Source organism: Eublepharis macularius, chromosome 8, assembly GCF_028583425.1.
Source record: "Eublepharis macularius isolate TG4126 chromosome 8, MPM_Emac_v1.0, whole genome shotgun sequence".
Lineage (NCBI taxonomy): Eukaryota > Metazoa > Chordata > Lepidosauria > Squamata > Eublepharidae > Eublepharis > Eublepharis macularius.
Window position 1 is genome coordinate 83,340,652 of NC_072797.1, and position 25,334 is coordinate 83,365,985.

The 25,334-nt window shown below is 43.5% G+C and overlaps 1 protein-coding gene across 1 annotated transcript in view; it reads left to right on the forward strand.

The window, feature by feature from the left end:
- ROR2 (receptor tyrosine kinase like orphan receptor 2) overlaps window positions 1–25,334 on the forward strand; it is a 288,338-nt gene that overhangs the window by 216,074 nt on the left and 46,930 nt on the right. The window contains exon 2 of the mRNA XM_054987005.1: window positions 8,758–8,835. Coding sequence (XP_054842980.1) covers window positions 8,758–8,835 — 78 coding nt within the window. The remainder of the gene's footprint in view (window positions 1–8,757; window positions 8,836–25,334) is intronic.

Below are 25,334 nucleotides of genomic sequence, written 5' to 3' on the forward strand. Positions count from 1 at the left end.
CCTTTGGATTCACCAGAAACGGTCATTGGTCCTTCGGAGGAGGCTTCCCTGACGGAAGATTTTCGAGCATACAATGACCTACTCCAAAGGATGGCGAAAGCGTTAGAAATTGAGGTGTCTTCCTCGGAACCGCACTCCAAGGATAAGATCCTGAAACATATGCACTCGGGTTCGACCCCAACGATTGCCTTCCCTATGATTGAGGGATTTGTGGAGCTTCTGACAGGGTTGAATTTAAAACCTGCCTCCACTCCGGTGACCAACAAGAAAGTTGAAAACTTATACAGGGTCAAGGATGACCAGTGTCCATTTCTGTCACTTCACCCGCCTCCCTCTTCCCTGGTCACGGAAGACATGCAATCAAAACCGAAACAAGGATCCCTTTCGGTTCCAGCAGATAAGGGCAGTAGAAAGATTGACTCTCTAGCAAGAAAGGCTTATGCTTTGTCAGCGTTTAGTATAAAAATTGCTAACTATGCGGCGATGATGGCTGCTTACCAGTTGCTGTTATGGACAAAGGTGGCAACATTTGTCCCTCAGCTTCCCGAAGACCAAAGAATCTTTCTTTGAGTTATCCAGGAAGAGGCTGTGCGCCTGTCGCACCACCAAATCACCGTTAGCAGAAATATGGCTGATTCATCTGCCAGAGCTCTTTTATCTGCGCTTGTACTCCGTAGATTCGCATGGCTGAGAACTACCACTTTACCCCAAGACACCAGGGTCAAGGTGGAAGACCTCCCCTTCGAAGGGCAGAACTTGTTTTCTGACAGGACGGACGAATATTTGTCCAAGAAACGGAAGGACAGATTGACGGCCCACTCTTACAGCGTCCTGAATCAACAACAGCCTACTCGAGCGCAGTACCGGCCTTATGTTAAGAATCGCCAACAGCGCTTTCACCCTTACTATGGGTATGGGTTTCAATCTCAACATCGTTACCAAAGCCTTCAAGCTACCTTCCATAAGAGAAGGCAGACCAACAAGGGTAGACAGGGAAACAACCAACAACAACCCAAGGAACTGGGACATTCTCTAAAACAATTTTGACAATTACAGGGCCCTGAGCCCTATTTTGGGGACAGGCTCTCTTTCTTTTTTGCTGAATGGCTTGCCATTACCTCAGATGTTTGGGTGTTACAGTTAGTTAACGTTGGTTATAAAGTTGAGTTTGATCAGTGGCCTGGTCTCCGGCTTCCTGTTTTTTCTTCTAGAACACCCCAAGCTGGGGTGGTTTCTGAATTGTCAGCCCTATTATCTAAAGGGGCTATTGAAGAGGTAGCCCCCTCTGATTCCCCCTTGGGCTTCTATTCGAACCTTTTTGTAGTGGACAAGAAGGATGGGGGTTTGCGTCCCATTTTAGATCTTAGGGGGCTGAATAAGTTCATAAAAACTCAAAAGTTCAAAATGACTACCCTACAGACAGTTTTGAATTTATTACCTCTTGATTCCTGGTTTGGGATCTTAGATCTTAAGGATGCGTATTTCCATGTCTCTATTTTTCCCGAGCATAGAAAGTTTTTGCATTTTACCTATGGTACTAGGATTTTTCAGTACTGGGTGCTCCCCTTTGGATTATCCACAGCCCCTAGGGTGTTCACCAAGTGTGTGGCAGTAGTTATTGCCTTCCTTATAACCCAAGGGTGCTGCATTTTTCCTTATCTCGATGACTGGTTGATAGTTGGCCAATCAGAGCAGGATGTTACCTATCAAGTGTCTCTGACCTTGGATACTTGTTTAAAACTGGGGTTATTTGTAAACCAGAAGAAATCTAAACTTATCCCATCTAAAGTGATTCAGTTTATTGGGGCTACTATTGATGGATCCCGAAATATGGGTTTTTTGCCTTCAGATAGGGCGTGCAAGATTAAGGCCCTTATTAGAAGGTTTAAGAAATGCAGGTTCCAACCTGCTAAACTTATCCAGGTTCTTTTAGGTCATATGGCTGCCACCACTGCTGTAATCGCTCTAGCAAGGCTTCGGATGAGGCCTTTACAACTTTGGTTCTCTAGAGTTTTCTTCCCTGACAGGGATTCCCAGAGAAAGAGGTTTAGTATCCCCCGTAGGGTTATCCTGTCCTTAGACTGATGGTTGCAGGACTCCAATTTATTTGAGGGAGTCGGCTTTGGTTATAGGCAGCCGAATGTTTCAGTTACTACAGATGCCTCTACCCTAGGATGGGGCGCACACTGTGAGGGCTCATATGCGCATGGTCTGTGGGATGAATTGGAGTGCACAGAGCACATTAACCTTTTGGAACTGAGGGCAGTTTATTACGCCTTAATCTCCTTTTCTGACTTAGTACAGAACAAAACAGTCCAGGTCCTTACAGACAACACTACCACAATGTTTTATTTGAATAAACAAGGGGGAAGTATGTCTCCAGCCCTGTGTGAGGAGACTATGAAGATTTGGGAGTGGGCCATTCGTCACGCAGTTTGGATAGTGGCTGTCCACATACCAGGTGTTGACAATGTAACAGCCGATCACCTTAGTAGACTGGGAGGTGATACGCATGAATGGTCGCTTCACGACAAGTATTTAACTCCTGTCTTTTCAGAATGGGGGATTCCAGACTTAGATCTTTTCGCTACAGAGGAAAATCGCAAGATTCCCAGATACTGCTCCAGAGGAGGTGTCGGCCTCGAGTCACTTGGGGACGCGTTTCAGTTAACATGGTCCGGTCGTCTCCATTACATGTTTCCCCCGTTCCCCCTGTTAGCCAGGGTGCTCTCCAAGATCCAAATGGACAAAACATCTGCCATTCTCGTAACCCCCTACTGGCTGAGGCAACCATGGTTTCATGCTCTTCTGAGACTTCAATGTCAGATGCACCAGTTCCCGGTACATCCAGATCTTCTTTCCTTTCGGGGGGTGTTCCATCACAGAGTACATACACTCAGACTGACAGCATGGCTGATTCTACAGGACGACCCCTTTCTGAAGGAGTGATGCATGTGCTTCAGAATGCACGTCGCTTTTCCACTCGGCAGTCGTATTCCCTGAAATGGAATAGATTTTCTAATTGGTGTATGGATAGAGGATTGGACCCATTGACCTCCCCTCTTTCTGAAATCCTGGAATTTTTGTGGGGACTAAAGCAGTTGGGACTGTCAAACTCCTCTGTAAAAGTTTATTTAGCTGCGATTTCCGCTTTCCACCCCCCGGTGGATCGGAAGACAGTTTTTTCCCATTACACATCTAAGTTGTTTTTGAAAGGACTGAATAATTTGTTTCCTCCGGTAAGGGTGATGGTGCCTCAATGGTCCCTCCCCCTGGTATTGACCAAATTGATATGCAAACCGTTCGAACCCTTAGCTACTTGTCCCTTGAATCTTCTTTCGTTTAAGGTAGCGTTCTTAATAGCCGTCACATCTGCCAGGAGAGTAGGCGAATTGGCGGCTCTAGCATGTGATGTCCCCTACTTGAACATCCATCCTGATAAGGTGGTTCTCAGAACCAAAGTAGAATTTTTACCTAAAGTGGTTTCCAAATTTCATTTATCGCAAGAAATTTCTTTACCTGTCTTTTTCAAGGATTATTCTTCAGAAGCAGAGAGATCCCTTCATGCGTTAGATGTTCGGAGGGCTCTTTTGTTTTATTTGGATAGGGTGAAACCTTTTAGGAAGGACTCTCACCTGTTTATTTGCTTTGCGGGCCCAAAGAAGGGGTTGAAAGCCAATCCTCAAACTGTGGCTCGATGGGTGGTACAAGCTATTTTGTTGAGTTACAAATGTGCTAACCTACCTTGTCCGTTGGAGGTGCATGCTCACTCCACTAGGTCGCAGGCAACTTCTGCAGCGCTCCTGAGAGGCGTTCCTCTGCAAGACATCTGTAAAGCGGCGACCTGGGCTTCTGCGGACACCTTCGTTAGACACTATGCTCTGGACGTGATGGACAGGAAGGAAGCGATGGTGGGCACGGCGGTCCTGCAATCCATCTTCCTGTGATGGGACGTTCTTACCTAGCACCCAGGTATTTAGCTATGTAATCTCCCATGTGGGACTGCACAGGAAGACCGTCGATGAAAAACAGTGTTTCATACCTGTAACTGTTCATCTAGGTCTTCTGTGCAGTAACACATGCCCTCCCTCCTTTCCCGCTAATTCTCTTGGTACTTACCTTGCAGTCGGCGGCGAAAGAGGACTGAGGGTATGTCGGGGGCGCCCCACCTCTTAGGAGCCATTTCGGCGGGAAGACGGCTGTGCATGCGCACTGAGAGGCGGGAGCGCCCCCTAGTGGTTCTGAGCTGTAAAAATCTCCGAAGTCGGCAGGCCTGCGCGTGCGCAGTCCCATGTGTTACTGCACGGAAGACCTAGATGAACAACAGTTACAGGTATGAAACACTGTTTTTCATCATATATGGGCCCCCAGGGGGGCATTGGCATGGAAGAGGAAGGACGCTTAATGCAAGAGCTCTGTCCCTCCCCACCCCAACATCCCATTTAAAATCATCACAACAAAACGAAATTCGTAAAATATGGGAAAGCAGATGTCCAAGAAAAAGAAGCATCAGGTAGAAGCGGTAAAAAACTTGCAGGAGTTCTTTCCGAACCGAGAAATAGCAATGGTGTCAGGGAAGACGCAGGGAGAGGAAAACAAAATGGTGGGTGCAGCTAAAATCACCGAAATAAGCCCACTCTCCCAACAAAACAATTTTACTGATTTAATAAAGCAAATGGAACAAAACTTGCTTTTGACAATATGAAAGTGCTATCGCAGCAATTTACAGCACAATTTGCTGAAATGAAAACTGAAATAAGGCAACTCAAAAAGCTAGTAAAGCTGTGGAAATCAGCAATGCAGTTCAGACGGAAGTCAAAGAACTTCAATGTACAAACACTTGTCTTCAGGAAAGATTATTAAAATTGGAAATGACAGTAAAACAGAGAAAAGTTAAATGTAGAGGATTTAAAGAAAATATTGTTTTAAATGAAGAGTTATCAAAATTTTGGATTCTTCGCTAACAAAGCAGCTGCAGTGGAAAGAGGACGAGGCTCCAAGAATAGAAAACATTTATAGAGTGGGTCTGCAGAACGACAGAAAGAAAAAGTTCCCCAGAGACATCATAGCTACATTTCAGGATGGGAGCATTAGAAAAAATATCCTTGCAGCAGCTAGATCGAGGGGAGCATTGGACTATAACGGAACCCCAATATTAGTCCTGACAGATTTACCATCAGAAGTACTGAACAAAAGGAAAGAATTGAAAGGAGTAACTGAAGCATTAAGGAATGCTCAAATAAGCTATAAATGGATCAAACTTGTCAACCTAGAGGTCTCACATCAAGACAAACTCTTGATCGAGAATCTGGAGCAACACTTCTCAGAGCTGTTGGAATTGAAACCACAACAGAAGTGGAGAGAAACACACAGAAAAGAAGAATGTCAACTGCTTTATCTCCCTTTAAGAACAGTAAAATACCAGTTCGGTGGAATTAACTGATTGATCCCAGCATTTAGGATATAACATCTATGTTGTGACAAAAAGGAAAGAAGTATTTTGCCCCCCCCCCAGTTGAAATGAAAGGCAGACACAAAGCTTGGGATTAAAATTGGGCCACTTTATTGATTACAACATAACTTGTCACTATGGCAAAGGATCTAGCTAACTAGCAGTACAGGTCAAGCGCTGGGGTCACCTTGGACCTCCGCCTTGACCTGTCTGGGCGAGCCCCCACTGCCCCAGGGGTGAGCCATCCGATGAATGGCTGTACCCGGCGGCCAGGCAAATGGTGCCCCTTCCAAGTCTGCAGCACCTTGCCGTACAGCAAGAGGGCCTTACTTGTACAGGGGAGCCACGCGGCGGTCTGCCCTCACCACTGGCTACCGTACAGCCCACCAGCTGTTCCGGACAGACCCCAATTCCTCACCAATGAGGATGTGCCAAGGGGGTCACCGGCCCGCTCATTTTGCCATCCTAACCTGCCGCAAGTGGCCAAACTATGTACAGCTCCACCAACCAATTACACAACACAAATCCCACAGTGCAAGGTAGGCAAAAACCACTTCTCCCTTTTCATGCCAATTGGGAAAAGAGAAAAAATTCCTACCTGGCCCTGACAAACAGCGACCGGATAAGCCTGCACTGTAATAGGGAGGGTGGGTGGGCAGAGCAACCAGCGTCCTACTGTAAAAAGGGGGGAGGTGCAGAGCAGGCTTATATGCCCTTAGCTCCGCCCTCCCTGAAGACTTGTATGCCAGGGAAGAAGGGAAACTGCCCTTCATCCGAGCGGCAAAAGTGGCCCCCACCCTAGCCGCTGCGCTTTCAGGTGGGAAGGGGCCGTCTAATCAAGACTTCATAGGGAATTGGGGTGGTGGCGGGATAGGAGGGTATTGCATTTAGCCCCCACTGTCTATTTGTGTTCCTGTAATTGGTTTTTATACCAATTACCTGTGAGGTAACTACCTGCAGGCCACTGAGTTCAGAATTGTCTATATGTTGTGGCGGGGGGGGGGGAATGGGGGAAACGGGCGGCGGAAGAGAGGGAATTAGAAGGGATTTAGATTCTTTGGTTGCAAACTAGATTTAGGGGAGGAAGAGGGGAGGGAAGGAGGGTTTATTCTAGCATAATTGATAAGTGTCTTAATAATAGTTACAAATTATTGCCCTTTTATTTTTTATTATTACTTCTAAGTATACTGCTAAAGTTTGATTAACAATTTATGAAACACTATTTTGATTATTCCATAGAAATCTTGTGTGATATGCTAATAATATCTCGCCATGAATACTTATTTAGTGATATTCTGGAATTCTTACCTTTAATATCTTTGTAACTGTTTTTATTAGTTAAGCATTATTACAATAAAAATTATATATAGAGAGAGAGAGGGAGGCCCGGGCAGTATCTTTGCAAACTTGTTGAGATATTTAATGTGGGTCATTTTGAGGAATTTATCTAGGAAGAACCTGTAGTACAGGGATCCTCAACCTTTTCAAACCTGCAGGCACCTTTGGAATTTTGAGAAGGTACGATGAGTGCCATCACAAAATGGATGCCACAGCAGGTGGAACCTCTTATTATACTTCCCTTCTTGCTTTGCAAAATAATCATAGAAGGGAAAGAAAAAGAAATGAAGGAAAGCCTGAGGAGATGAAGAAGAGCTTAGGGAATTAAAAGAGATGAAGGAAACTGCAGGGGTGGAGGAACGGAGAAAGAGAAGGAATAAAAAGAGGGAAAGCCTGAAGACTAGCTGGCCATCTGGCAACACTAATGATTCTGTGACTTAATATAAATTGTAAGCAGATTGAGAGGGAAGGAATGAAGGAATGAGCTGGTGCTAGGGTCTTGTGGCCTTTTCTTACATGCTGAGGGTAATGCTGATCACCACTTTGGGGTCATGAAGAAATTTTCCTCCAGGCCAAATTGGCTAGGGACTCTGGAGGTTTTTTGCCTTTCCTTGGACACAGAGCTGGGGGTAGTGTGAGGGGGAGAGGTAGCTGTGAATTTTGTTCATCATACAGGGAGTTGGCCTAGATGACCCTTGGGGTCCCTTCCAGGTTGATATTTCTATATTTCTGTGTTTCTAAGAGGAATGCCTATCAGTCCTGATCATCTAGTAACTACTATTGCAGTTGTGAAAATCCCTTTCCTTTTCCTAAGGGCAGCCAATAACAAGTGCTGCCTTACAATGGCCCCACCCACTTTTTGAAAAGCTTGGCAGGTGCCCACAGACATCACTTTGGGGGACCCTGCTGTAGTACCATGAGTTGTGCATCAATCAGAGCTGCTTTTCTTCTTAGTCCTGGACAGTAGGGTCGCCCTCCTCTTTGTGGATGGGGAAAAATTTCCAGGGAAGGTTTCTGCTCTATCAGTAAACATGTACAGGGAAAGTGTACTATTTTACATTGTCCTTTGAAATTGCTGCATGGGGAAAAGCTTGTAAAAAAAACAAAGCTTGTAAAAAAACAAGCTGGGTCTGTGTGCTTCAGATTACACGTATGGGGATGCTTCCTCATGTTAAAAAAATCCTACAAATATAGAATGTTCACTGTTATTAAATTTTTAAGCCAAAGACGCTTTTTAAGCCAAAAAGTTTTTAAGCCAAAGAAGCATTACAAATGTGATCCATGCCTCCGAAAGTCTGAAGTGTTGCAGCCTGTTCTATTTCCTCCTTCTGCTGCATGTGCAGCCCCAGGCCTTTAGTGATCAGAATGTTTTGAAAGCACCTAGAACTACAGAGTTAGAAGAGTCCGTGCAGTGTAGTTAGGGATGGCAACTCCAATTCAGGAAATTCCTAGAGATTTGAAGGTGGAGCCTGGGGAGGGCAGAGTTTAGGGAGGGCAGGGAGCTGAGTGGTGATGTAATTCCATGGAGCCCACCCTCCAAAGCTGCCATTTTTTCCAGAAGAACTGATCTCTGTAGTCTGGAGATCAGTTATAATTCCAGAAGAACCTACTTGGTGGTTGGCAACCCTAGGTATAGTGGTTAGTGTGTTGGACTAGGATCTTGAATACCTTCTCTGCTATGGAAATTTGCTGAGTGACCTGGGGCCAGTCACACACTCTCAGCCTAACTACCTCATAGGGTTCTTAAGAGGATAAAATGGAGGAGATGAGAACAATGTAAACAGCTTTTGGGTCCCATGAGGTGAAAGTAAAAGAAGTAAGTAAAATAAATAGAATCAGCTACTGTATTCAGCCTGGATTATCTTCTGGGAGCTGACCAAACTTGCAAGTCAAAATGCTCTGAGAGAGAGAGAGAGAGAGAGAGAGAAACTAGGTTTGATGTTAAACTGTTTGTCTTTTTCATTTAGGTGAAATGGAGATACCAGAGTCTGATGATCCATTAAGTCAAATAGATGGGCATGATAGACCAGTTCCAACACACAAAGGTAATAATTATTCTATTGGTCTACTTCTATTAATGATATGCAATACATAATACTAACGCTTTAGCATTGATAGGTAAACATCTATAGCAATCCTATGTCTGGATTCAGTTTACTAGCCAGTCATTATCTGTGATCTCCCCAACCCCTCTTCTCCCCAAGTTCTTTGCTTGTCCCAGAGAACTCAGAAAGAAGGAGACTCCCTTTGCACAAAACACAAAAAAACCCATGATTTCTCTTGCCTCTTCCATCTTCCTAAATATTGCTTGGGGGAGTGAGCAGTGGTGCCATATTTCTGTAGCTTCTTGTCTCAGCTTTGTACAAGGTTACAAGAAAAGCCCTTTACCCACATCCCTTATGCATGCCTGATAACTTACACAGAAGGGATTTTCATTTTGTATTGTACAAAATCAACATGAAAAAGCAATTCACAGAGAATAAGTAGTGTAATAAACTGTCTCTTCCACTTCTAAAGTTGTGTTTAGTCAGGTCCAGCACAAACACTCCATTCCAAGCCACTTACAGACTTTTTACAGTTGCTTCTTTACTTGTAACAAGTAAGGCGTGGGGAATTCAAGTGTAACTGCAGACTATTTTGCTAACATTCTATCAAGGACTATTGCTGAATTTTCTGTGGATTTTGCTATTGACCCACATAAGCTGTGCCCTTTGCCTCAGGAAAAACATTCCTCTCCCAGTTCTCCCAAGTCTATTACCCTGCTTCTGTATTTGGGTTATTTAAATGTAGATTGTGGACATTGTGAGCTTCTCAAACCACCAATCAAGAAATTAACCAGAGACATTTTAAAGCCCTTTATGTAGAGTACATAACATTATACAGACCAGTTTCCTCCAAAGCCTCCAAGTGCAATTTCTGTTCTTGGCACTGAATTACACCTAAAGTTCCTGGGTAGCACTGGATCTGCCTAAAGTTCCTAAATAGCACTGGATATACAAAGTTATCAGTTGAGAAATGTTTTCATTCTCCAAGACTGAATTTATTTTACTCAACTCCTGATTTCAGTTTAATTTACCGGGTCTTCAGGTAAATTATTTATCTTTAAATATTTGATGGATGGATCACAGAATGTTATGATCCTAATGGTACCCCATCAGCTTATATGATCTGGCTAGTCATATTTTGCTTACCCTTAGACCTGTTTCTATAGGACATACTACAATTTAGAACATTCTAATAATTATGCTGGGCTTTATGCCAGACTGCATGCCTTCTGGTAGCTTGACACACATGTTGGGGCTGCATTCAGACATCACTGGGTAGACTAAACCAGAATGTTCACAAATTTGGCTTGTTGCTATACTGTCTTGCATGCCTCCCTCTACCCTCCTTGTGTGGGAGATTCAGGGTTAGGAAGTAACTTCCATTACCTGTAACACAGAGATTAACAGAAATGTCTCCCTTTGATGGAGCATGAATATTGCTCCCATTCTGCAGTCACTACGTTCAAGGTCATAACTATCACATTCAAAGTCCTTCATGGCCTTGGTGCCTCATATCTGTGTGACTGCCTCTCCTCCTGCCACAGCAGCTTTTTCTGTGGTAGCGCTCACCTTATGGAGTGGCCTACCTGAGGAGATTAGGAAAGTTCCCACTCCCCTGGCTTTTTATTTATATTTTATTTATATTTCAATTTATATACCGCCCATCCCAGGGGCTCTGGGCGGTGAACAGCTTAAAATCGATAAAAACAAAAAACAGCAATACTAAAATCAATATACAAAACAATAATGAAATAAATTAACCAAGTGCAATGGTGGGGAGAACCCCCCCACCCCAAAGGTGGGAGGCCGACATGGCACCGCCACCTTCAACCACCGAACGCCTGGTGGAACAGCTCTGTCTTACAGGCCCGGCAGAACGATAATATGTCCCGCTGGGCCCGGGTCTCCATTGATAGAGTGTTCCACCAGGCTGGGGCCAGGACTGAAAAGGACCTGGCCCTGGTTGAAGCGAGGCGGGCTTCCTTAGGGCCGGGGACCACCAGTAAACATTTATCTGCTGATCGGGGAATGTACAGGGAGAGGCGGTCACGAGGATATGCCGCTCAGGGCTTTAAAGGTAAGAACCAACACCTTGAACCTGATTCGGAATTCAACCGGAAGCCAGTGCAGCTGGCGCAGGACAGGTGTGATATGTGACTGGTAAGATATACCAGTCAGGACCCACGCTGCCGCATTCTGGACCAATTGTAGTTTCCGGATCAGGCCCAGGGGTAGCCCAGCATAGAGTGAGTTACAGTAATCTAGCCTGGAGGTGACCGTTGCATGGATCACTGTAGCCAGGTCCTGGGGCGTCAGGTAGCGTCGTCAGGTAGTTGCCTGATCTGACGAAGATGGAAAAATGCAGACTTGGCAACCGCCGTGACCTGGGCCTCCATCGATAGGGAGGCATCCAGGAGCACGCCCAGACTCTTCACCACTGGCAAAGTTGCCAGTGGTGTCCCATCCAGGGCAGGGAGCTGGATCCCAACATCTGGCAGCCCCCGTCCCAGCTGCAGGACCTCCGTCTTCACTGGGTTCAATCTCAGCCTGCTGTGTTTCAACCATGCCGTCACAGCCTCCAGAGCTCTGGCCAGATTGTCTGGGGCTGTGTCTGGCCGGCCGTCCATCAACAGAAAAAGCTGGGTGTCATCCGCGTATTGATGACAGCCCAGCCCAAACCTCCGCACCAACTGGGTGAGGGGGCGCATATAGATGTTAAATAACATCGGGGAGAGTATCGCCCCTTGGGGAACCCCGCACACCAAAGGGTGACGGGGCGATAGATCTCCCCCAAGCGCCACCCTCTGTCCCCGACCCTGGAGAAAGGAGACCAGCCACTGTAAGGCTGCCCCCCTAATCCCCACGTCGGCAAGGCGGCTGGCCAACAAATCATAGTCAACCATGTCAAATGTTGCTGTGAGATCGAGTAACACAAGCAGCGCTGACCCGCCTCAATCCAGATGCCTGCGAAGGTCATCTGTGAGGGCAACCAAGGCTGTCTCCGTCCCATGGCCAGGACGGAAGCCAGACGGGAATGGGTCCAGGACTACAGCATCATTCAGGAATTCCTGCAGTTGTACCGCCACCACCTGCTCAATCACCTTGCCCAGGAACGGGAGGTTCGACACTGGGCGGTAACTGGACGGGGTCCAACTGCGGTGGGGTCCAAAGATGTTTTTTTCAGGAGGGGCCGCACTACCGCCTCCTTTAACGCTCCTGGCAAACCCCCAGAGCTCAGGGAGATGTTAACAATGGCCTCCAAATGGTCCCGTAGCCTCTCCGAGCTGGCCTTCACCAGCCAGGATGGGCAGGGGTCCAGAGGACAGGTGGTTGGCCTCATCCCCTGCAGGATCCTGTCAACATCGTCCCGGGAGAGCAGCCTGAAATGATCTAATACGGCCCCAGAAGACGGCCAAGGGGTCTCCAGTTCCCTTACTGTATCAACAGTGGGCAGCAGGCCACGGCGAAGGGACAGGACTTTGCCTGCAAAATAGCTCGCAAAAGCCTTGCGGCCAATAGTTGAATTAAGAATTTGGTGGTCTCCCTGAGAGAGGGAGACCAAGGACCGAACTGTTCGAAATAATTGAGCCGGGCGTGAGCTAGCGGACGCAATGGAAGTAGCAAAGAAATCCCTCTTTGCTGCTTTCACTGCCACCTCATAGGCTTTCATAAACGTCCTATAAGATGTTCTTGGCTCTTCGTCGCGCCCCCGCCTCCACACTCGGTCTAGTCGTCTCAGAGACCGCTTCATCTGGCGAAGCTCCTCAGTGAACCAAGAAGCTACCCGTTTGCTGGCTCGGAGAGGACGGCAGGGGGGAATAACGTCGATGGCTTTGGACAGTCAGCCATGCCAATCATCCACCAGCTCATCTAACGTATTGCCAGGGGGCTCGGATCCCGCAGAGCTGCCTGGAAACCAATTGGATCCATAAGTCTCCGCGGGCGAGCGTAAATCCGCTCACCGCCCACCCGGGAAAGGAGCGGCATGCTCAGACGAGCCTTCAGAACAAAGTGATCCGACCATGGCACTGCATCATAGGCATCCAGGACCACCATCATCCCTGCCCCCAAAATCAAATCCAGCATGTGACCTGCTTGATGCGTGGGAGCCGAAACAAACTGGGAGAGTCCTAGGGCTGCCATGGAGGACCTAGAATACTAGGTCCATGGAGGACCTAGTTTTGCACAAACTATGCAAAACTGAATGCGTGGGAGCCGAAACAAACTGGGAGAGTCCTAGGGCCGCCATGGAGGACCTAGTTTTGCACAAACTATGCAAAACTGAATTATTCAGGAGGGATTTCTACCCAGGTTATTGGACTGTGTCATAAGAAGTAGTCCAGAGAGATGTATTGGCAAAGGTAGTGTCTATATGCTACTCTATTGAGTACTGGCAGACATGTACCTACTAGTGAGCTTCCACATTGCTAAACATGCTGTGATGTTTCCTCATCCTTAAACAACAGAAATGGCACCAGAGGCGTTTTAAATTTCCAAAAATAACTAGTCTATGTACATTAGAGGGAAATTTCAGGTGAAGTAGGGGGTTGAAAATTTCAGAGGTAATTCAACACATTTGAAGGTTTATGTTTTGAGGCTTTGGTTCCCTTATTCTTCCCCAAGCACTCTAGTATACTTTTGTAAGCCTGTACTGAAAAAAGGGTTTGGGGCCTAGGACCTTGGTCTAATTAATAGTCTGCAGATACCTAAATAGACCAGACTAGCAGACAGGACTAGTAGATAACTGAGGTGTTCCTAGGTTTGTATTAATTTGCATGTTTAGCAAAGGCTCGTGGGGCATGTGTTTAAAAAAGAAAGGTCACCATGACTACAAGAGGTGGCATAATGCAGGACTAGGCTAGCTAAAAAGACTGGAAGAGACAGAGGAGTGCTGAAGTTACTGCTCTTTGGAAGGCAAAGCTTGTTTCCAAGCTTTCAATCTAAGAAGATCATAGAGCTGAAACTGCTAGTTGGGAAGAATTGAACCCTTCTCCCTGGGAGAACAGCAGTAGCTGGGAAGAGCTGAAGAAGCAAAAAAAAGCAAAGAGCAAGAATTGCTGGCAGCTGAATTCTTCATTGACTGCCTGAGACCAGCACCCTAGTACAGAGCTGCCCTACTTCATCTTGCCAGGAGGAAAGGGGAACTGCTCCTAGGGCAGCAAGCAAGTTCTAGAATTCATACAGCATTTGCACAAAGGCCTTCTGGATATTTGGGACAGCCTCTGCCCAAACCCACAGAACTGTCTGCACCCTCTACCAAGTGGATTGTGAGTAGGACTCTGCTGTGGGGTCACTGGTTAATGACCCAGTATTGATAACTTTGGGAACGTTTTCATAGTTGTGTTCTGTTATATTTAAATAAATTGGATTTACATTTTGAATGTGTAAACATATCTCTAGAAATTGAACCTGGCTGATGGGACTCTGAGGGTTACATTTGCGAGGGCTCGTCCGGGATTTTTTCTCTGTCTGTGAAACAGGGGTTGTTGTTGCATATTATCTTAAACTGTTACGCTGCAAAATGGTTACACTTTCTTTTAGTATTCTTTTTCTCTTCTGGAGTTAGGAATGCTGGTACTCACTTTCTGGTATTCCAATCCCCTTCTCATCACACACCAGAGTTATCTTTCAGTCATTAACTGAATCTGAAGGAATCCACGGGCAGTTTCCAACCACACACAACCAGGGATCTTTTCACTCCCCCGAGCTACTTCTGTTTTTTACTTGACAAATTTGGTGGTTTTCACTGAATAACTGTATTTTGTACTTCAATCCAAGCTAAATTAGATACACATTGGGTACCTGTTGTACTGAATAGCACTTGATGGGTTTTATGCCCAGCCTTCTCTTACGCAGTTCATTAAGTATGAAAACAGCTTATAAAACACAAACATGCTACAGCTAGCTTCTTTTTTAATAGCAACAACAGCCAAAAAAGGGCAGAAAGTCTAAAGTCAAATGCATATACATTACCTTGCAAGGATTGTTAGCTATATGTAATCTGTCTTGTGGAACATATATGAAGCATATATGAGAATTGTAAATGTAATAGAGAAGCTGAAACTCATGAGGAACGAGTCCTATACAATTGGATAACACCACCCTGAATAATACAGTTTACCCATCAAGTGCTTATTTTGCAATCCAAAGGAAGTGGTGAAAACACAAAGTTTAATTTCTTGCAGGCTGCCTTGCATAGTTTATTGACTGTCTTTGGCTTGGTGACTTGCAAGTTGTCTAGGCCTACTATAAAGTTCACAGGTCATCTCTCAGATAGCGATGTGACATAAGGATGCAAAAGCTTATCATCAGTAGCAGAACTGTGCTCTGACACTGCCAGGTTTAGAGTGTGCAACTCTAATCACAGCCACCCATCATGTGCCACATATTTTTGGTTTTGTGTGTTTGTTTTACTGCTGAGATTTCTTAAATTAAACTAGACACTGAGGGATGTGTGCTACTCAAGTATTTCTTTGTCAATGCCTATACCCACACTCTACATCTAAACCCAGTACTGACTCTCAATGCCTTTGCTAATGAGTGGTAGCTAGGTCACTAAGAATAGGTGTTGTTGTCCGTACCTAAGGAGATAAATGTTCCATGAGGGCTTTCCCCCAGTTTTGAGCCACAATGTAACATTTCTTTGATGCTCTACCAGCTTCAGCCCTAACCTTGTCCCTGTGCAGGAATGTACTTACTCTTGCCTCCAACAATTAATGTACCATTCTCTGAACATTGTGCCTTTGTATAGCTTGAAAATGTACTTGTTAGTGGTTGGTTGTATCAACCCCCCCTCTTCTATTTGGACTTGGGCAGACATTTTCTTCTTTATATCTTAGAAAAGTCTTTAAAAAAAAGAAAGAAAAAACAAAGGCTATATTTTCACCTCTGTCAAAAGTAAAGTTTGGCACAAACTTAGGATCACTTCCCATGTAGCTTCTGCTTCCAGGCACTGTATGGAGATCGCTGGATATCTTTTGAAGCTATTGACATGACAGCTGCCGTATGCTAATTCAGCTCCAAAATAATCAGCCAGACTTTAAACAGGCATAAGAGATTACAGTATTTACTGCAAACAATTTTTGGATATGTTCTCTACTGTTACAAAACAGAAATGAGTTATCCTAGAAATCCATCTGATAAAAGATTTTAAGTGAGTCCAAACATTTGATTTAAACTTAATAGCTTGGATCTCATGAACCACATCAGTAGCTTTGCATGCCCAATGGCTGCTTGAACTTTTGGTTCTCAAATAGCCTTATCCATGCCACATGAGAACACTGTTTTGTCACTAAAACTTTCAAAATTAACTTGCGATACACCTTGACATACATTTTAAAAAATAAACTAGTCCACTGGACACACCCAAGCCCATCAGTATTGCTAAAGAAGCTCTTTGGTTCCTTGCCAGAGAAAGCAACTATAAAATTTAATGGTCAAAATGAGATTTGAGGTAATACAATGTGGTCGCAGTCAACATAACGAAATTTGTTGCTGTTAGGTTCACATTTAGTCAAAGGTGATCCATTTCTGTGACATTTATTTAAGAAAATATTTGGAATACATTCTTGAAACATGAGCTTGATATGTAATTATATAGAATATATACAATCAGTAGTGGCTCTATGATTGTGCAAGCTCTCATTTTCTGTACATTGCCTTGTTTTTTGAAATAAAACCCATCAGTGATATGGAAAGAAGGAAAACCTGAGAATCAACTCCTTTTCTTATGAGGCTGGGAAGAGAAAAGCACTTCATAAATACATGTAGGAGAAAACGCTGTTTAATGTTTGGAGCAGGAGAAGAAAAACACTTTAGGAGAAGAAAAGCTACAGAAAAGAATATTTTTAACATGTCTGTACTCCAATGAAAAAAAAATTGATTGCTTCCATTGTACTCTTGCATGCTGTATAGACCCAAGGGTATCTAATGCAAGGGAGGACTACCATCCCTCAACTTAGAAATTGCTGAAATATTTTATTTGATATGTGGAAAATAGAGAAATTTAGCACCCCTACTAATCTTGCTAGGAGAGCCAGTGTGAACTAGTAGTTAGAGTGTCAGACTAGGATCCGAGAGAACCAAGCTCAGATCTCCACTCTGCCATGGCAGCTTGCTGGGTGACCTTGGCCCAATCACATACTCTTAATGTAATTCCAATTTTTTTCTCAGATTCAGTAAAAATTTGGTGCACACCCCTAGTAATATCATTCTCCTTGCTTCCATTTTATCCTCACAACAACCCTGTGAGGTAACTAGGGATGTGCACCAAAAAAAATGAATTCAGTAAATCCAGTTTCTTTTACTGAATCAGCGAAAAAAATTGGAATTCCATGAAAGCTGAATTGATTCTCGAATTCAGTTTGGTTATTCCCAAAAAATTCGGCCATTGTTTTCTGTCGGAAAATCACTCTGGGGGCTATCTGGTGGGCTGGGGAGTAATTTTTCATCCAAACTTCACCAAATTTGAAGGGCATCAACCCCTGACTGTCTTCTAAAGACCCCCCTCCCAAGTTTCAGGAATAATGAACCCTGGGGGCCAAGTCTATTGCACCTGAACAAGGTGCTCCCAGCCACTCCATTGTTTCCTAGGGGCAAAAGTCAAAGCTGACTCCCATTGCAGAAATATACTGGGACAAGGCTGTCATGGCCAAGGCACGTTTCCAAATGCAAGCTACTTCATCCCAGAGAAACTGAAGCACAGGAATGGAATCCCCGCCCCGCCCCCCCGATCCAAACTGAAGCAAGAGACTATTGAAATTTAGCCCAACAGAAGAAAACTGAAGCAAGGGAATGCCTTGTGTTTGTGGCTGGGTAATGCTTAGTTCTGTTCTGCGGTGTTTCCTCACTGGCTGAACCCTGCTCCTGGCTACCATGAATGACACTTGTTCTTTTGGGCTAAGTTGCAACAGTGTTACAATGGAGTAGGTCCCCTGCAAATTTGGTGGAGTTTGCTTGAAAAATGCATGGATAGCCCCCATATATTTTCTCCCTAGGGAATAATGGTGGGTTGGGACGCCTTCTTTGGGGTCCCAGCGTCATTTTCCCATAGAAAACAATGGTCAAATTTTACTAAATTTTTACTGAAAATTTGTTAAAAGTTCAGGATATTTTTTTTTAATTCAGAATACCCAGATTTTACTGAATCAGCTGAAATTCAGTATTTTAATCTAAATTCCGAACTGAACTGCACACCTCTAGATGTACAAAGCAGAGAGAGAATCATGGGAACGACCAGAACCGCAGGTAAACCATGACAAACTAACTATGCAGCTCATTAACACATAAATAAGTTCATGTAACAAATATGCTTATATCAAAATTAGAGATGGACACAAACCAGGAAAAAAACGAACCATGCAGTTCATAGTTCATGACGTTTCACAAACCCCGAACTTTCAGGAACCTGCCCCGGTTCACGAATCAGTTTGTTTTGGTTTGTGAAAATGTCACTTCCAGGCCAGGAAATCACCACTTCCAGGTCAGCAGAAGATCACTTCTGGGACAGCAGAAGGTCTGCAGGAAGTCCACCCCCTGTTGCCTAGGAAACTGATTGATCGGCACCAGGCTGTCTGCAGTGATGAACTGAAAAACGAACCAGCCTAAAGTTTGTGGCGGTTTGTCAGAAATGGGATCTGATGAACTACTGTATCATGAACCACGAACCGGCCTAGTTTGTCATGAATTTTGGTCCATATTTTGGTTCATGCCTATCTCTAATCAAAATATATTATAAAGCCTTTGTACTGTGGTACTGCAGTTTGTTAATGCTAATTGAGCTGGAAGTATTGACTGTGCAACCTTGAATACTAGAGCACTTTAATAATTGTATTCTTTGCACTTTACAAAGATTTTGATATAAGCATGTTTGTTACATGGGATTTATTTATGTGTTAACGAGTATCGTAGTTAGTTAGTCACAGTTTACCCGTTGTTCCACCCCTAGATGTAAGCTGCCTTGAATTCTCCCATTTGGAAGAAAATCAGGGTAAAAATTAAGTAAATATATAAACTATGAAACCACTCCTAGCTACCAGGCCTAGAATCTCTGTTCTGGAAGAAAGCCTGAGCCAGCTGTTGCTCTGTTCGTTCGTTTGTTTGTTCGTTCGTTCATTCATATTTATAGTCTGCTTACCCTGCAAGTGGTAGCATGAAACAGCATAAAAACATCAGTATGCGATTTGTTAAAAACAGCAGCGCACATATTGCACAACCCTCCAGCATCAACAAACCCATGGGGCAGGGTGGCCAGATGACAGACAAACAGCAAAACCAGGGGGCATGATGCCTCCCTCCATGGCAGGAGGCTAGTTGGATGACTTGCCTGCTTCAACCACCATATGCCTGGTGGAACATCTCTGTTTTCAGTCCCAGCAGAATGATAACAAAACATGCTGTGCTCGTGTCTCCACAGACAGAGAGTGCCACCAGGTTGGTACCAGGGCCAAAAAAGCTCTGGTTCTAGTCAAGGCAAGGTGAAACCTCCTTGAGGCCAGGGATCACCAGTAGATGTTTATCTGCTGATGGAGCACCCTCTGAGGAACATATGGTGAGAGGCGGTCCCGCAGGTACTCCAGTCCCAGTCTGCTTAAATGTTAAAACCAAACCCCTTGTTTAAATAGATATATTATAACTTTATAAAAGTAAAAAAAAATAGAAAGTGTGTAAGGAATCTTAAACAGAGTACAGAATAATAGATTTAAGCTACAATAAAGAATATAGGCAAAATATATATCAACACAGCTAAATTTTGTAATATTATTCCTCTCTCTCTCCTTATTTATACCCAAAATTTTATACTCAACATGCTATATTAAGTTACATATATCACATTTTATGTTCAGCTTTTTTGAGATCTTGATTTTATAATTGATCTATATCCATATTAACTATTCTTGGTTTTACTTAATTTCCAAGTACGCAGTCAAAGAAATCTCTCAATTTTTCCTGGAATTCCTGTGTTGGTTTGTTGTGCATAGAAGTTAATTCAACCTTTGCATCTGTCATATACTTAAAAAGTTCGCCATGTGCTTTTGTGATATACTCAGTAAGATATTTAATCACATATTTTTTAGGATTCAGCAAAACTTTAATCTCTTTTGCATCTCCATGTATTTTTATCCAATGTCTTTGTCCGGCGACGCCGGCCTTTTGTCCACCCTCACCACCAGCCCTGCAGCAGCAGGCACCCCCTTTAGGTCCTGCAGCACAGTCTCTGGCAGTACCTCAGTTGCAGGAGCCCCTACAGGCCTCCAGGCCTCTCCCACCCTTAGGCCAGTTGCAGCCGATGCCCAGGCACAACTCTGGGGAACAGCCTGCAGCCACTCAGCAGACTCACCTGGCTCCTGCAGTTGCCCAGATGGCTCCACTTCATCCAGGCTCACAGGAGGTTGCCATCAGCACAAGGCAGGCAGGCGCAGGCCCCAAGATGCCAAGGGAGCCACTGGGGAAGGTTCAGAAGCAGCAGGGGCGAGCCAGGCAGAGAGCAGACCAAATGCCACACCCTAGGTGGGGATGGAGTGGGTGGGGCCAGGAGGCTGCAGAGTCTACCCAGCCCTCCTATCAGATAGGCTGGGAGCAGGGCCAGTCAGGGAGACGGGGTGATGATTGGGGCCAGAGCCAGGGAGGTGGGGCCAGGGGAGGCCTTTAAATTCAGGTTCCTGTGAAGGCCGAGGAGGATTTTGCAGGGAGAGACAGCTGGAGCGTGCTGCTACTCCCAGGGCAGGAGAAGGAACAAGGTGGTGCAACCCCCTTCCCTGCCCATCTGAGGCCGGAGGACACCTGCCTGGAGAGTTGGTAGGATGGCAGGCCATCAGGAGAGGGTGCCAGTGAGGGAGGATCCTCACAGTCTTCTCACCTTTGTACAGGTCCACCACATGTGATAAAACGTTGCATTCCTGCACTGACATTTCCAAAACTGCCCACTATAATCTTTATTGGTTCTTGCATTGTCTTTAGGGGTGATATACCATTTGAAGAACATTTTATACCAATTCTCTTTTAACAATTGACAGTCTGTAAATTTGATTTCTTTGATCGATAAGTTTTCCCATTGGCTCATAGAGACACTTTCTTCAAAATTTTGCATCCATTTTATCATACAGTTGTTAACTTGTTCTGTTTCTGTGGCATATTGAAGTAAAATTTTGTATATTTTTCCTAGTAAATCTCCACTGATTACTTGTTTAAACTCTGTTTTCTCTCTTAATCTGCCAACTTCTTTACATGTTTGTTCTTTATATTTTGACACTATTTGATAATATATCAACCATCAAATATTTTCCCCTTGTGCTTGAATTTCTTGCCATGTTTTTATATTTCCTTGCTCGTCCATCATAAATTCATAATTTACATGATCAGTTCTGTTTCATATGATACCATCATAATAGTATTGGTAATGTCAGAAGCTAAATTGATGGGCTTAATCTATTTCTACATTAAAACTATATTTTAAGTATCCTATCTCTTAGAGCATGAATACAATCTTGCTTTTGAATAGTTTTTAACAATTTCTTAATCCATAAGTAATTGTGAATTCCTTCCTTGGCTTCCGTTATCTCCAGCTTTATATGTCTTTTATTTGGATTTATGATCCAATCTGATATCCAGATTAATGCAGCTGCTAGGCAGTACAATTTAATATTTGGTACTGTCAGCCCTCTTTGTCCTTTTTCATCCTGCGATATTTTAAATCTTGTTCTCGGTTTCTTCCCTTTCCGTACAAAATCATTTATCATTTTCTGCCACTTCTTTAAAATCTTCTCATCTATATAAATTACAGCATTTGAAACAAAATGTTCAATTTTGGTAGTAGGCTCATTTTAACAATAGAAGATCTCCCTAACCATGAGATCTTTAGTAATAACTTGTCCAAACTTTTTGGTAGTTTTCCTTAAATAACTTACCATTTTGTCCTGTTACATTTATTCCCAAATATTTTATTGGTTTTCTGGTAATAACACAGTCTGTTATTTTACTGAACTCCTCTTGTTCCTCTCTGGTTGTCGATAATATTATCTTGGTTTTCTTTTTATTCAGATCATATCCAAATCGTAGTATTTGTTCCATTGCATATTTCAAGGAAGAATTTGGTTTTGTCACTGATATAACATCATCTGCATAACTTTTCATTTTGTATGTTTCCTTTATTCCTTCCTTTATCCCAACAGTTCTACTATCTTGTCTGATTCTCGCTGCCAATATTTATAGTGCAATAATAAACAATAATGGTAAAATTGGGCATCCTTGTTACGTTCCTTTTATTATTTTAATTTTCTTTGTGAGATAGCCGTTTACTGAAATTCTAACTTGTTGATCAGTATAAATGCTTTGCATCCAATTTAAAAATTCAGTCGCAAAATTCATACTTTGTAGTACTTGTGTAAGAAATTTTCAAGACACATTATCAAATGCTTTTCTGCATCCAAAAACATAAATGCTGGTTTTTCTCCCTTCTTTCTTGAATATTCAATTGCATCAAGTAGCTATCTGATGTTGTCTCTCATATATCTCTTTAGAACAATTGCTGTTTGATCTTCATGTATTACATCTGAAATGCATCTTCTTAATCTCTCAGCCATTATCGTTGTAAAAATTTTATAATCCACATTCAATAAGGAAATTGGTCTATATGATTGTGGTGTTAATGGATCGTTCCCTGCCTTATATATTAATGTTGTATTCACCTCTTGCTACATGGGTGGTATATTTTTCCTGTCTTGTATCTCCTTCATTACTTTTTGCAAAGGTATTGCTAATATATCTTCAAAATTTGTAATAAGTTTCTGTCAATCCATCCAGGTTTGGCACTTTTTCTGCTTTTAGTTGATCTCTTGTGCTGTTATTACTTTATTCAGAATCTTTCTATGCTCAGATGTAAATCCTTTAGTTGGTACCTTGGATAAATATTTCTCTACCTGTACTTCATTTATGACTTCTTTATAGACACTTGGGAACAAAATTATTTGCTCCTTCATTTCTTGTTCTTTATCTTCATTTTTTATAGACTAGTTGATTACCTTCCTTGATTCCTGGTATTCTTCTTTTTTCTGTCTCTTTTCTCAAACAGTAAGCCAAATCTCTCCCAGGTTTCGTGGCTTCAAAATTTCTTTGGTTTTTCTGGGCTGCTGCATTCAGTTGCAGCTTCTGGAGCAGGCCCAAGGTCAGCCCAGCATAATGTGAGTTGCAGTAGTTCAACCTGCAGGTGAACATTGTGGTCTAACTCTTCTTCTATTTTGATTATTAAATCTCATGAGGCTAGACCACCCACAGATTCAAGTTTGCTTCAATGTATTCTTAAATACGATTTTTATAGCAGCTTGGATCCGGGCTCCCATAGACCCTGATCAAGTGTACCTATTCTTTCCCCGGCATCTCTTTACTACTAAGTTAGCACTGTGTGCTAACTGTGTAACTTTATATATATAAATAGCAATATATATATATAAAAAGACAAGTGTCCTGATTGACTCATCAACTCCCAGCCCAAACCCCCTGGACCTAGAAACGTGAAATTTCTTAATGCCCCCAAGAAACCTCCTGGCAGATGTTGTGCAAGATATACCAATGCTAAAAAGAGGAAGCAACATAGAGGTGCGGCAAAGAAATATGCATATCGTACTCCTGCAGTGCACTGAGCAGCAGTGGTCAAGTACCATCAAGTCCCGAGTCCAAGGGAAAGGTGACCATCTCTGCAGGCCTGGACACAGTAGTGATGACCCTAGCAGTTATACGTATTTTTCACTTTATTTATTGCACTACAATCTTTTCCTTTTAAAAATCTCTTCAATTAATGTTACATTTCGATATTCACTTAATCAGTTTTAGACATCAACATGCTTCGCTTTATTCAGACACTTTTGTGAAGCTCAGGTACTATGCTATTATACTACAAAACCAACTCAAACCCCCTCCTCCACAAACCAAAAAATGTTACATACCCTCATCTCTTACTGCCCCCAAGAAGCCTCCTGGCAGACGTTGTGCAAGATATACCGATGCTAAAAGGAGGAAGCAACTTAGAGATGCGGCAAAGAAATATGCACATTGTATTCCTGTGGTGCACTGAGCAGCAGTGGCCAAGTACCAGCAAGTTCCAAGGCAAGGGAAAGGTGACCATCTCTGCAGGCCTGGGCACAGTAGTGACGACCATAGCAGACCTAACAGCCACGATATACCCTGATATTGTCACTATCACAGAGAAGTCTATGGACAGATCTGTGGGCTCAGTGGTGCAAATGGATGATGCTGTCTCCTACCCTGTGGAGTTCCTCAGCATGCTCAACCCTCCTGGCTTCCCAGCCCACAAGCTTCTCAAAGTGGGGCTCCAGTGATGCTGCTCCAGAACCTCAGCCCACCCAAACTCTGCAATGGCACCAGACTACTGGTGAAAGCCCTCCACAGGAACATCATCGAGGCCACATTGTTCACCGGTAGTGCTCGGGGGGAGTCGGTGTTCATACCACACATACCATTCATACCATCAGATAACCTCTTCAAGAGACTGCAGTTCCCCCTCAAGGCCTGCTTTGCTATGACGATGAACAAGTCCGAGTGGCAGACACTGAAGGTGGCAAAAATTGACTTGAGGGAGGACTGCTTCTCACATGGGCAGTTCTACTTGGCTTGCTGCAGAGTGAGCTCACCCAGCAGCCTGGTTATCCTAGCCCCTGAGGGGAAAACCACCCATAGGTGTACAAAGAGGTCTTTCAGTAGAAAAAAAAGGTTGTACCTATTTTTCACTTTATTACAGTACAATCTTTTCCTTTAAAAATCTCTTCAATAAATGTTACATTTCAAAATTCACTTCATCAGTTTTCAGCATCAACATGCTTCACTGTATTCAAACACCTTTGTGACGCTCGGGTACTATGCCATTATACTACAAAACCAACTGAAAAAAACCCAAACCCACAAACTGAAAAATGTTACATATCCATAAGTATTATAACTAGAATTAAAGTAACTTACGGTAAATTAAATACCATAGTGAATCACGGGCATCAAGCTAGTTGAATATGTATTAAATAAATGATAATAACACCGTTTGGTTTTTTGAGGGGAGGAATGTTTCTGTTCTAATGAACAACTAGGGCATCAGAATTGAAAATATTAGGTTTGGTGTTGGAAAAGTCCTTAAATCTCTAGAGGGTGATATTCCAAAATAGCAGAAAATGTTTACATGTTGCTCTTCAAAGTGTTTTATTTTTTCATTGTTGTATTGTAAGTGTACAAATACTTTTAGAGAGTTTAATATATCATAAATATATTTCACATTCCACTGACAAGGAAGTTTGAATGCTTTGTATTTAAACACATATTCTGCTCCCTGCCTTGCTTTCCACTCAGTTTAACTTTACTGAGCCTATGCGAACTGGGACCGGCGTATCTGCGGGATCACCTCTCCCCATATGAACCCCAGAGGACTCTCCGTTCTAGTGAGAAACATCTGTTAAAGGTCCCTGGCCCCAGGGAGGGCCGCCTGGCATTGACCAAGGCCA